Source organism: Lagopus leucura, unplaced genomic scaffold, assembly GCF_019238085.1.
Source record: "Lagopus leucura isolate 7727_CA_CO unplaced genomic scaffold, USGS_WTPT01 Super-Scaffold_73, whole genome shotgun sequence".
Taxonomy (NCBI): Eukaryota; Metazoa; Chordata; class Aves; order Galliformes; family Phasianidae; genus Lagopus; species Lagopus leucura.
In genome coordinates this window covers 84,942,805-84,955,624 of record NW_024962252.1, presented here as the reverse complement: position 1 = coordinate 84,955,624, position 12,820 = coordinate 84,942,805, and the positions used below count along the sequence as shown (strand labels likewise).

General features: G+C 37.1%; 1 protein-coding gene across 9 annotated transcripts in view; it reads right to left on the bottom strand.

Annotated features, from left to right (window-relative positions):
* MARK1 (microtubule affinity regulating kinase 1) overlaps positions 1 to 12,820 on the bottom strand; it is a 55,034-nt gene that overhangs the window by 2,702 nt on the left and 39,512 nt on the right. For 2 of the 9 annotated variants that reach the window (XM_042879675.1, XM_042879742.1), the window contains 8 exons: positions 12,595 to 12,694; positions 12,046 to 12,158; positions 10,622 to 10,796; positions 9,293 to 9,486; positions 7,642 to 7,742; positions 5,069 to 5,230; positions 4,028 to 4,282; positions 1,376 to 1,420 (listed from right to left, as the gene is read on the bottom strand). In XM_042879675.1, coding sequence (XP_042735609.1) covers positions 1,376 to 1,420; positions 4,028 to 4,282; positions 5,069 to 5,230; positions 7,642 to 7,742; positions 9,293 to 9,486; positions 10,622 to 10,796; positions 12,046 to 12,158; positions 12,595 to 12,694 — 1,145 coding nt within the window. Of the gene's footprint in view, positions 1 to 1,375; positions 2,883 to 4,027; positions 4,283 to 5,068; positions 5,231 to 7,641; positions 7,743 to 9,292; positions 9,487 to 10,621; positions 10,797 to 12,045; positions 12,159 to 12,594; positions 12,695 to 12,820 lie in introns of all 9 variants that reach the window. The other 7 variants (XR_006180591.1, XM_042879684.1, XM_042879693.1 and 4 more) reach the window with 7 other exon arrangements.

Here is a 12,820-nt window from a genome sequence, read left to right as displayed (position 1 = left end):
ACCTTATAATGATATGCTCTATTTCAACTGATGAAGCAGAATTTTGTGCTTCATTACAAGCACGTCTTGTTGGTAGATTACTAAACCACTCAGCCAACATTGAGAAACAGCACTGATTATTTTAGAGACATTCCACAGCCAACAATTTCTGTTCTCGTCCCAGGTCTGTACGATACCTGATGCCTCCTCCATCCACCACCGGTTGAAAGTGATGGGGGAAAGGTGCTTTTCTCACTTTAATAGCCTGTAATTTATTGCTACTCAGAGAGAAGCCAAAACAAACAGTTAAATTTAGCGTTCTTTGTCATCTCCCAAGAACCACATCAATACTACAGGATAGAGCGTGACAGGGCTAACATCTAGAACAACTTTTAGCCCAAAAAAGACAATGTAGGATGACAAAAAGTAGAGGAAGCTGGAGAATGAAAGCAAGAGCTGAAAGCAACTTCACACTTAATTTCATTTGAATGTTTAATGACTTTTCCTTCACCATGTCGAATTCTAGCTGTGATAGACTCTAATGAAGGTAAAATGTGCTGCGTATGAAACACTGTATCCAGCTAAGAAATTGATTTTTTAATTTAATTTTATTTATTTTTAAGATAAGGGTCCACTGACTCATTTTGAAAACTAAAAACTTTCTGTAGTTGACCAGCTTAGAATGCAAACTGCAAAGCCTGTCCTTCAGACAGCATAAAAAGAAAAAAAGTTATGCACTACGCTAAGCACACCGAAAATGCAGAATTAAATGCTGGAAGATGGCAAAAGAGCAGATATGCTGGAAAATGAGCATGTGAAGGAATGCTTTACTACTAATACACCATCTACGGATTTGTACATGGCAGCTGCCATACAAAGTCAGCACTTAGCAGTCACCACCCTTTTTGTCTGAATGTCACTTATTTTTTTTCTCTGTGCAAAGTGGCATTCATTCAGCAGGCACAGTAGGGTGTTTACTTCTGGCAAACAGTAGTTCCAGTAATTAACGCAGTATGCAAACTACTGTAAAAATTTAGTGTACAGATCTATATGCACAGACACACAAAGTATGTTACATTTTCCACTGAAACCAAAAGTAAACACCGTGAAATATTTAGAAGCCAAAGCATGATTTTAGATGTCTAAATGACTGGTTTACTCCTATCAGGACGTAATTATTGAAAGGAAAAGAGGTTTGTAAGTACTTTACAAAAAAGCAAGAACGATGGGTAAAGGACCTCACCATAGCCCCCTCCCCCCCAAATCCACAACATTTTTTAAAACGCAGATTACTTAAGCACTATTCTATTTTACATCCTGATTTAAAGTCTTTAAGAAATCACTTAAACCATGATGCAGAAGACCTAGGAGCGAAGTATTAATAGTGGCTCCTCACCTTGAGGTGTCAGTTCTGCCACTGGCTTCGCCTTCACTTGGATCCCTCAAAACAAAGTTAAGGTTGAGATTCAATGATAAAGGTGAAAAATAAAAGTTAAGAAAAACCTACATCTAGCACAATGTTAAATAGCTACTGAAGAGAAAAAAAATCAGTGTAATAACGTCAAGTCTAGTATTGTTTAATAGTATTTCTTCACATCTGTGATTTTTATTTCCATTTATGACACCTTCCCTTCTTTCAGCTCTGAGATGTAATTATTACTTTTTTATTTTTTAATCTCATGTTAAAATGAACACGTTGCTCTCAGCCTAGTGCAGACAGAGCGGATTCCCCATGTAATTCCAGCAAGCACGGAACAGCAGCGGTCAGTTGAGGTGGGCTGGGGAGCTCAGCTTGGCACCCCTGTGGCCAGGGCTTCCTGTGCTGACAGCACTTGGGTGCATGCATGCCCACCCTTAGAGGACTCATGTCATTAAGGACAAGACGCGCCTAAGAATCTGCATGGCCACGTGTTTGGAGCCCAGTTCAGAAAGGTTCCTTCAACATCCGCTCAACGTTAAGCATGTCAGCTGTTACACTGACTTCAGTAAGGCTATTGGTGAGCTGGAAGTTGACTGTTTTTTTTTTTCTCCACTTTGTTAAATTAGAATTGAACTTCATTAAGGAGACATTCTGTAGTCTGAAGCAGCTGGCAGATACATTCACAGACCATATGAGCCACCTAGTTTATACTGCTGCAGTGCAAACATTTAAAGGACACAATTTTAATTAACTGATTCAAGTAATATCTTCAAAACAAATACTTTAGGAACCACTATCAGATAAGTATCATTTGTTATAAAACACTGATAGAAAATACTTTGATATCCTACACATAAAACATTCTCATTATGCATTTATTTTTATATACTTACCAAAAGAGACATATGCCAAAAGTTAAAAAAATATATATATAATAATCTTTTGTGATACCTTCTGATCAAAGTATGCTTTAAATCATTATTTCCTCAACAGTACAGAAGTTAAAGGCATGCAACTTACATGATGCCAACTGAAAGAACTGGAAAAAACAAACCCAACTATGTAATCCCAGCCATTGTAAGTCTCAAACCCAAAATTTAAAAACAAAGTACTCTGAGGTCTTCACTACAAGCAAATGTATTTCTCATTTTCATTTTTCACAGTATAAAACAATAGCAAATTATACTAAAAGTGCTATAGAAAAATGTTCGTTTCAAAAGACAACACAGTTTACAACATGTTAATTCTAACCATGTGTTTTACAACAGTATTACTGTAGCTTAACATAACAGATATATTAAACCTTCCATGTCTCTCTTTAAAATGAGGAAATTCCAGTTACTATTCCTCATAACAAAACCCTGAGCTACAACAAAAGCCAGCCTGTGCTCAAGAAACTGACCAGTTACTTAGCAGAAAATACCTTTCTTTCTGTGTGAGTGCTGGACACACTGATAATGGGGAATCTTTCATTTTCAGGTTTCTGAAACAGGAAAATGATTCACGCACTATTTTCTTTCCCTCCCCTCCTCGATCGTCACAGACACACACTGACACACTTTCCCCAGACCAGCTGAAGTCACTTTTACAAGGAACACCTTTGCATTCCAGGCTTTCACTGTTCCTTTGTAATATCACCTTCAGTAATTCATTATCTTGTACTTCTGAATGTGCAACTACTAGCTTAAACTAGCTCTGAATTTATCCTTCTTCTATGTACAAACGGTAGAATTCAGTACATAACAGTATGAATCTGCAAAGAAAACAACAGTTTCCAAAATGAAATTCTACTGTGAAATTGACAGTAGTGTAGTAAGAACACATTCATAAATAGACTAATGCCTGTTAAACAGAGGAAAAACTGGAAAGTCTCTTTTTGAGAAAGCTACTGTGATCGTTGTGTAAACAGTCACATGAAAATGGAGCGTTTGAAAATCTTCCCCAGCACCTTTCCTCACAGCAATATTGCTGTTAGCATCACCACAGGGGCGAATGCAGTTCCAGGAAACTGCTGCACGTGTCCATTCTCTTCTTTCAGAATCCTGAACTTAGTTTTAAAGGCTTCTCATTACACCGTAACAGCATGACATGAGGGGCTGCATAACACTGAAATATTACTATTTCCAGACATGTGACTTCTCCCCTCTTCTAAACTTCTCGTTTGTTCACAGAAGTAGAATTCCCTGAAATAATCTGTAAGCACTGATTCCATCTAAGCACAGTAATACAATTGTGAATACAGTCCTTGCAGCAAACTACACCCAGACTTGGTACTTAATCATGAAGTACTGTTAATAATAAATAATGACTCATTTAAGCCACTGTTTAAGCTCATTTCATTTTAACTTAGAAGTAGCACCTTTATCTTTCAGCTATAAAGCATGAACAAGAAAACTGAGCAGCATTCTCTTGCTCTTTCACAATAAAGGAACAGGAGAATAGCTGGTCAAACAGGAACGTTACTGTATACACAAGTAAAACAAGGCAGGTTCTGAAAGGAACACATAAAACAGCATTCTAACTGAATTTACATACATTGCAGGCTGTTGAACTTGAAATTCTCAATGACTTTGCAATTACAGCCCTAGCTACAGGCTGGGCACTTTTCTTAGAAATTGAGGTACTAACCTGCGAACAAACTTGGAAGTTATCTTGCTTATTATACCAGTTGATGTCCCTCTTCTAGCATGTGCAAAAGCACCGGTTTCATGTGATGGTGAGGCAGGTGGTCCATTGTAAGTGGCATTACGCCGCTCCCTTAGCTGCTCACCATGGAAAGTGCTTCGACTTGAACTCCCCCGAGGAAAGCGGGTTCGGTCTGGAGTGGTAGTGCTAATACTATGAGCAGACGGGGAAGCAGCAGGCACTCTTTGAGTTGCACTGCTGGGAAAACAGAAGCATAAATAAAGAGAAAGACTGTGCTAAAATCCCTCCTACATGACAACCATTTCTCAATGATAGGAAAAATCTCCACTCAATTTTTCTTTTTTTTTTAAACTTGAATCTGCTACTGATTGAGTTTCAATGATTCGTGCTTGGAAACAAATCAAGAGAGATTTTCAGCGTAGAACCAACTACCTCAGGTATTAAGAGCAGTTTAAAAAGAAAACATACACAAATAATAGGACAAAGGAGAGAGAGAAAAGCCTTAGTGAAATATGAAAGTTTTTCCCAGCCCTCTTCCTGAAAAAAAAAAAGCATTAATCAAAACCTTCAACATATAAGTACTCCAAGAGCTTTAATATTTCTGAAATAGCCAGGTGTCACAAATGTATAAAGTTATTTAGGCAATTTATAGTGGGAACAGCTACCTTATGGTGGCTTCAGACAGAAAGAAACTTAGTAATCTCCAAAACATATCAGTATTTCACATGAACTTACAGCAGCCTGTGTTGTATGGCCCTGTCTAAATTAGTTACACTTAGATCTAGCAGTTTTGCAGAAGCTTCCAGAGGGAGGCAGTCAAGGAACTTCTTTAACTTTACATAAAGGCATCGTGAATTATATCAGTTTTTAAGTCACCTCTAAACACCCATATTGCTTGAGTGAGCTACTGCTTCAGAACAGAATGTAACGTGACAGTTTAAAATTGAGTACAAACATACCAAAGTACACGAACTGCAGAACATCATTTCTAAAGCATTAAAGAAATAATAAGCAATCTATTACCTTGGTCGGTAACCTTCAGTGCCATCTCTGATGGTTGGCAGTGTGACTTTTATAGGGTGACCAGAGGCAGACATAGACTTCTGATGTCGAGGCCGTGTTGACACAGCAGAAGCTACTGCAGAACCTGCAGAAGATGTGCTACTTGCAGACATTTCTGTTAGGCTTTTGTCATGGCAGCAAGGCAGGAGGGACAGAGAAATGAAAAGGAAAAAAGAAAGTTAGTGTAAAACCCTGCGAAACGGAATGCAGCAAGTCACATTTTCTTCTGGAATGTAGCAAGCACTGTTTAAATAATCAGAAGACAGAGTGATGAGGCTGCCTCCTGCTGCTGAAGTAAAGGATATGTAATTGAGGGTAAGTCATTAACAGTGAACACTCTTCAGTTAGAATTCAAACACCTAAACTGAGAACATTTTTTTCTTTTTTTAACTGCTGCCACATTGTTACCTAGCCCTTTAAAAACACATTCACTCCAAGCTGTACTTCTCCTTCAGACTTCCGTGTAGTGCATTAAAGGCAAGTCAGCTTCAAGAGAAAGCCCAACTTACAGAAGAGGTCAATTCAGTGCTCAGTCAGCAGCCTGAAAGCAATTCTGAATTATTCCCACCCTTCATCACTTAACTGCCAAAAAGTTGTCAAACTTGAATTTTCTGCAAGTGTTTAAAACATCCCTGGGAGAGGAAAAATTCCCTTTGATTCTTGCACCATTAAACAGAGGCATTACAGCTATGTGGAACAACTAAAGACAACAGAAAATAGGTGGCCTCACGTCCGTAGTTCTCTGGCTTTAACTTCTATTGTGGTAACACCTCAAAAAGCCATGCACATGAGGAACTGCTTGCATCTTATTGTGCAGCTACTACACTTATCAAGCAAGTTTGTACTTGTTTCTGAAAAATATATTTGATACCCTAAAGAATGCCAACGCACCATAAAACACTTCTGACAATGACAGCACTGCAATTCGAAAGATCTTCTGGTGATCAGTACCTGGAGCTGCCATGCTGGGTGTTTCCCAATAGGTGAAATCCCTACAGACCAAACTCATGACAACCAAAACCCCCCAAATCTACCTCTAAGTAAGAACTGGAAATGAAATAAAACATAGGAAGCTATAGAAGTTCACTCAGGAGATGCGGACAGCATTTAAACACCTGGTCATGACCCCAGTTAGAAGGAAACTTCTTGCCCTGCGGCTGCAGAGTCCCTGAGGCACAGGAAGGCTCCTCCCAGGCCTCACAGAGCAGCACCACAGCAGCTCTGAACAGAACAGGCTGCTCTGCTTCAAGCAAAGTATTTGCCTTCTGCATCAGCTCTCTCTCAAGCCAATGCTAGACTGATACAGCTCCTTCCACCTGTACTTTTTGTTTCTGCTTCAACTAAGTAGCAAAAAAGGCAAACTAGTAGAAGTAATATTATGTCAAGAATTTTTAAAAACAATGTCAGGTAACTTAGGCCAAAATACAGCTTTGCCTCCATAAGGATAAGCAAAATTACATTAATTATGTATTAGCAACAGCAGTCCCAAAGTGAAATAATATCTGTAGCAAAGTAAAGATTTCAGAATCTGACTAATGTGGTGATGGCACGAGATGTTCAGCTACACCAAACACAAACTGAACTGCAACATTCTTCTTCGTTCTTCATGAAGAACTGAGCATGGTTTTTGCACTCATGGAGAGGAATCAAGACTTGGCTGTTTTTCAATCCTACAGAAATAATTAAAGAAGAACTATAAAATGAAGAACTTCAGAAGAGTCACTTCTCATTAAAGTGGTGTTGGAGTTTACATCTATTAAAGCGAAAGTTAATATTTGTGAGATTAGGATATATTTGAATACAGATTGTAACTCTACATCTAAACAAGGTTTGTTTTGTTGTTTTTTTTAAAGATGGTTTAAACCGTTGTTTCAACATATGTTAAGGCGTACACAAAAATTTAGAAAGGCCTTTTGGAAAATCCCATCCAGTAATTAGAAATCAATTAATTAGCTTTATGGCTTTTTAAGCAATTCCTTCTTTAGGCAATTTAAATAACAGCAAGTGGTGTCAACTTTCTCATGTTTCACAGCTTGTCATCTTAATGCAGATCAACAGCCCTATATTTTTTATTTTTCAGCCAGATACAAGGGGTAAATAATGCTGTAATATCAAAGATAAACAAAATCTGTGTTTTTTAACAAGTCATTGTTGAAGCATTAAATACGTTAGTATTTGACAAAGCACACTGAATAATCGTGATCAGCATCCTGAATACAGATATAAATTGGTTATAAACACTATCAGAATATTACTTGGACCAAACAGAGACATCAAAAAGCACTAACAAGTCTGAATTTTTAAATATTTGAGTAATTATGAAGGGATTTGAAAGATGATCCAGAAGAAGAGGAAAAGGCAGATCTACAACTTTGTATTTCATCATAAATATTGAAGCTGCGTCAGATGAGAAGATAAAAACACACAGTAAAACTTTACTTCTCACACCATGCTTCATAACTGTATTGATTGTCTCATAACCCACTTCTGTGCCTCCAGTCTGTGTACCCAAATTAACACACAAGAGGGAATACCTGTTATCCTTCCCATTCTGTATTGCAGAATAGCGATCTGAAGAACGTTCACAAACATAAGTGTTCCTTCTTGTCATTCCACTTCCAGAAAATACATTGTTCTAGAAGAAAAATTAAAGTATTTCATTTCATTTCAGTCTTATCTTCTATGTTTTATGTTGTACAAAAAGCAAACCTGGGAAATCAAAACAGAATTTCCACCATTCTAAATGCCTTAATGAACTTAATACACTAACACAAATCAGTTACATCACTAGCTACTTTTATCCCCCTCAATACTTCATCCACCGTCTCTTTACTGTACCATTCAATGTTCATTAAGAGAAAACAGAGAAAATTAATTTTGCTGATACCTGTTTTACTAAATATTACTACCCAATTTCTATATAATGCACTGCTGAATTATCTGGGATCAAGAGCTGAAACAGCAAACTGGAACCTTCCCAAGAACACCTAGACACCTTCCAAGAGCACCTAAGACTGGCTTAAAGGTCCTGGCACAGAATAAATTGCTAACTAGGGCTCTGGCTTGAAGCTTGCCTCCCTAATCAAAAGGGTTTTAAAGAAAAAAAATGGAAATCCTGTCAATCTCTGTCAGTCAAACCTGAGGTTATGATGGAGAACAGAGAATAATTCGACCGTGAGAATTTATAGTAAGATGGCAGAAGTGTCCTGTAGCCATGATGGGACCTTATCTCTGTTACTAATTTTAGTTCAAACACATTTCATTAAATACCTACAAACATTTTTTGTGCCAAGCACAAAATTGTGTAATGAAAGTTTCCTCGATTTCATATACACTAAGCTCAGCTCTGCAAGACCTACTGTGTTTACACTCTCCTTATTTACAGCTTTTCTGCTTTAGTATCTCTCTGCAGAAACTACTGAATAAATGTTTCAAACCAGTTTTGTAAGGAAGATTAACAACAGTAAATATTTTTTGAAATTAAACTCTTAGAAGTTAGACTAATATGACTAAAGATGGTAAATGTGCCATAGTGTAAGAAGGACATAAGGTTTGGATTTGGGGATTTTGGGTGGTGCTGTGTGCAGCCAATGGCTGGACTCAGTGATCCTTATGGGTCCCTTCCAACTTGGGATATTCTGAGATATCAACAAGTACACACAAGGGAACAAAAGGGTTATTCCCCCTCACCTCATCCCATTTCTCAAGTCAAAAATAGAGCAGCTTCAGAAAGATAAACAGACAGAGAAACAGATGGAGAGACATTTCATGAGGGATATTACAAAATAACATTCAGATGAATTCTCTGATTCAGGAAGACCTTTGACTTCTTTGTAGATAACACAAGCATTAGAAACCAGGGAAAGCATGAAAAACCAAGGACAGAGCACTCTGTATTGGCTCTGATCTCACATTCTTTCCTTAAGTGTCCAATATTTGCCTTGACAAACCCTCAGTTCGCCCCAGTGCAGATATTCTCATGCTTACTACTTCTACATTAGTGTTAGAAAATGAAGTTAGGGAGGAAAGGGAGAGGTTTATTTTAAAAGACATTCATTGCAGCCTATTTCTGTTTGCCAGAAGAATGTGTCAGAAAAGGTATTAGTAGCATGTTTAGTAACTATTATGTCTATAATAATGTTAAGAGAAAAACAAATTTAACAAACCAAAAGCACACACACTCACACTGGGAACTGTAGTTGATTTCTTTCTTTCTGGACCCACAAGTGGACTCGCAGCCATCTCTCCTTTGGATCCCACTGTTGTGCTGCTCAGTTTGCGTGACACATCTTTGTCCCAGTCTTCTTTCTGTTCACTTTCCACACTGTTTGCCTGAGCCCTTTTTGTGTATGACACAGTAGGAGGAATTGATGGACCAACTGTCAAATAAAAGCATTATTAGCAATACCTAAAAATAATCTCTTGGTCAAAACAAGGTTGGTTTTTGTTTGTTTGTTTGTTTTTCCTGACTCATGGGGATTACATTTGGACTTTCTGAAGAACAACTGCAATCTCAGCACACATCAAAGTATTAAACTGAGCTCTGACAGTCTAAGTTCTTCTTAAACATGCTCTCTTTATTAACAATGTGCAATTGAGCACTGTACACTCAGATTCACGTATAGGTAGGAAGTAGAAATAGTATAATTCTCATTTGAACCAGTGCATTTTCTGTAACATTATTAAAAAAAGCTAGAGGAAACATCAAAAACATCAAATTTTGACTTTTTGTACTTTTTGATGCATATATTTTCCTGAATCCAGCTTGAAAAGTATTTTTCCCTCAAAAATGCTAAGGCTATTCTTTAAAAGCACATTTATACGTGGAAAATAATAATCACTGGGGGGGAAAGAATTGTTGAAGAGCTTTCAGGCAAATCCTTAATCAACAGGATTTTATGGTGCCTTGAAGTAAAGTCACATCAGCTAATGATGTTTCACAATATTGATGACTTTTTTTTTTAAATGCCACACTAACATATGGGGAGAATGGTAGTGCAAAAAATGAATTAGAACAACGTAAGATTAGACAGAGAGGAGGGCAAAACAATTTTTAAATGATTCTAGTAATTTGATAGCTCTTTATGAGGAAGAAAGCTTTCATTCAATACTTTACATGTACTTTCATTTCTGATGTGACTAGTTGCACCCGAAAATGTTTCCTGAACACCTGGCAAAATTGTTAGCTCTGAGAAAAATTTCCAGTTTGGTCCTAACTCCAAAAGCACTGCTAAATGTAATGGTTTGCAATGTTTAAGTTTATTCAGATCAATATTTTGCCTCTACTTCCTAACAGGAAACATCCTCAAGCTCTTATTTACTGAGTCAACCAAGTAGCAAGACAAAAATTAAACGCGTAACTCGCGTTGCCCCAGATTTACCATAGGAACGTTCATACAGATAGAAGCACCACAGCGGAGCGTGACGAGATACACAACAAATGCACAGAGTGGTGGACCGGCCAGGTTCACAAAACACTGCACATTCAGACTTAAATTGTGTATGTTACTTTACTTGTTGGAATGTCATCCCCACCATGATCGCTGAACCGCCGTTGTTTCTGATTGGTAGATATACTCCGTTGGACCTTCAAGTGAGCAGGAGACTGCACAGAGCTGTTGTTGAGGTCGCTGCTAGGACGAGATCTTTGACCCAAGTTGCTGCTGGATAGGGAGTCGCCTCCTTCAAACTACAAGAAAAACAGTTTAGCAAAGCATAAACAGAATCCAACATTTCTGCTTCTTTTACGGCACAAGAAAGTGAAGAGTTCCAAAGAAAGGCACTATCCTTTATATTTAAAATTACCTTCACAGTTCAGTTTTCAAGAAAGTTTTTCATCACTTAATTTTGTATGTTTTAGAAACTCGTATTTAAAGCTGAAGAGTTACAGAATGCTTAAAATGAAATTAGAATAATCTTGACAGGTGCCAAATCTGCGTTAAACATAAACCAAAGAATTTCTCCTCTTGCATTTTTTTTTTTTTAATTTAAGAGAAAACTTATAACATGAAAACAGAGGGGCAAGTATTACTGATTCAAGGACTCTTTATAGGATTTGAAGTGTCTTTATAAGGTATGGAATTCTGCTACCAGTTTCGTGGTACCTAATCAGCGTAAGTTGTTAAGAGCAGTGGAAAAAGAAATCTCTTTTAAGCAGCTTGAGTCAAAATTGTTTTAGGTAGATTCTTCCTATGTTCTGCCATCACAAGGAAATTCTGGTTCAGAAATTTTGTGGGAAAGCACACTCATACAGAGCTACACTACCTCAGAAATGAAGGAAGGCCAAAGAAGCACCAGGAAAGAAAAAGTCCTTCTAAAAAGAAAGCCTCTGTTCACAGCTCTTTTTCTAGAAAATTCCTGCATCCCAGGAGATCTACAGATCCAATGAGTTCTAAAACAGCCAAATTACTTCCTATCACAGACTTATTAATGGCTGTGATGAAGTGATTATAGAATAAAATATATAATAACAGCATATGAGTCAGAAAGGATGAATATATTTCTGAGAAATAAAGGATGTCACAGCTTAGAAAAACAATTCATTTAGTCAAATTCTTATACAGTTCAGATTTAAACTGAAAAGATATATCACAGGACAGAAATAAGACTTGGCATCTAAAGTCATTCCACTTCAGATTAACAGCAAGCTTTCTTAGATATATATATATATATATATATATACATATATATATATACATATATATATATATATAGGAATGAATATCAAGACACTACACTTAGTCTATTTCTTCATGTGGGAACTAACAAGATACCCAAGAATATATGAAAAGAATGGGAGACACATTCCTGAAGTTACCAATTCCAAATTACTACTTTGATTTATTAATTGAATTTTTCATAAAACACTGACGATCAGAATACTCAAATCAACCAGACCTAAAGGCCAATATAGAAGATGTACATTAGGTATCACTTACTTCAGGTGGTTTTCTACCTAGAAGCAAGTAAGTAGCCATGACTTCATCGTACTTTTGGTTTACTAAAGATTCGTGGATTTCTTCTCTTGAAAAACCCATTGTTACCATAATGTCTAGAAATAAAGAGAAAGAAGAATCAGATAGAATGTATATCCTTGCTTTCACTGTTGTTTTTTTTCATCTTGAAAACTCACAATGTAATTCAACAAATTCAACACTGGCAAACAGAAGCTATGATTGCTACAGTGCCAACACAGTGCATTCTCTGACCACAGCTGATAAAGAAAACACTACTAGCATAACAAAGTCCCCTTCCTTTTGCCTTTTGAATTCTGCAATCTGATTTGTTCTTTACTGTGGATGTAGATTCATGTCATCTCTGTCACAGCAGCAGTTATGAGGAAAGCACTGTAATGAAATTTCTCATTTAAATAAGAAAACATTTCACTTGTATGATAAGTATCTTAAATGCTGTTAAAGAGTTTTGTCTGACTTACAAGATAGAATTGCCTATGTATGTAATACACAGCATTTTCCTAGAAGCCTTACCTATTCTCTTGGTGTCATTAAAGTCTGGTTCAGGCTCGGTATATGGCTTCAATTCTTCCTCTTCATGGCCAACATTCATCCACCGATCCTTCATAATTTGCTAGGAAAAGAAATGAATATTTACATACTTGATTAAATCTGTGCCAGCTGATTTGAGTAATAAAACAACTTGAAATCCAAGATAACTGGACCATTGCCCTCTCTCTCCTACCTTTCCCCAACTCGT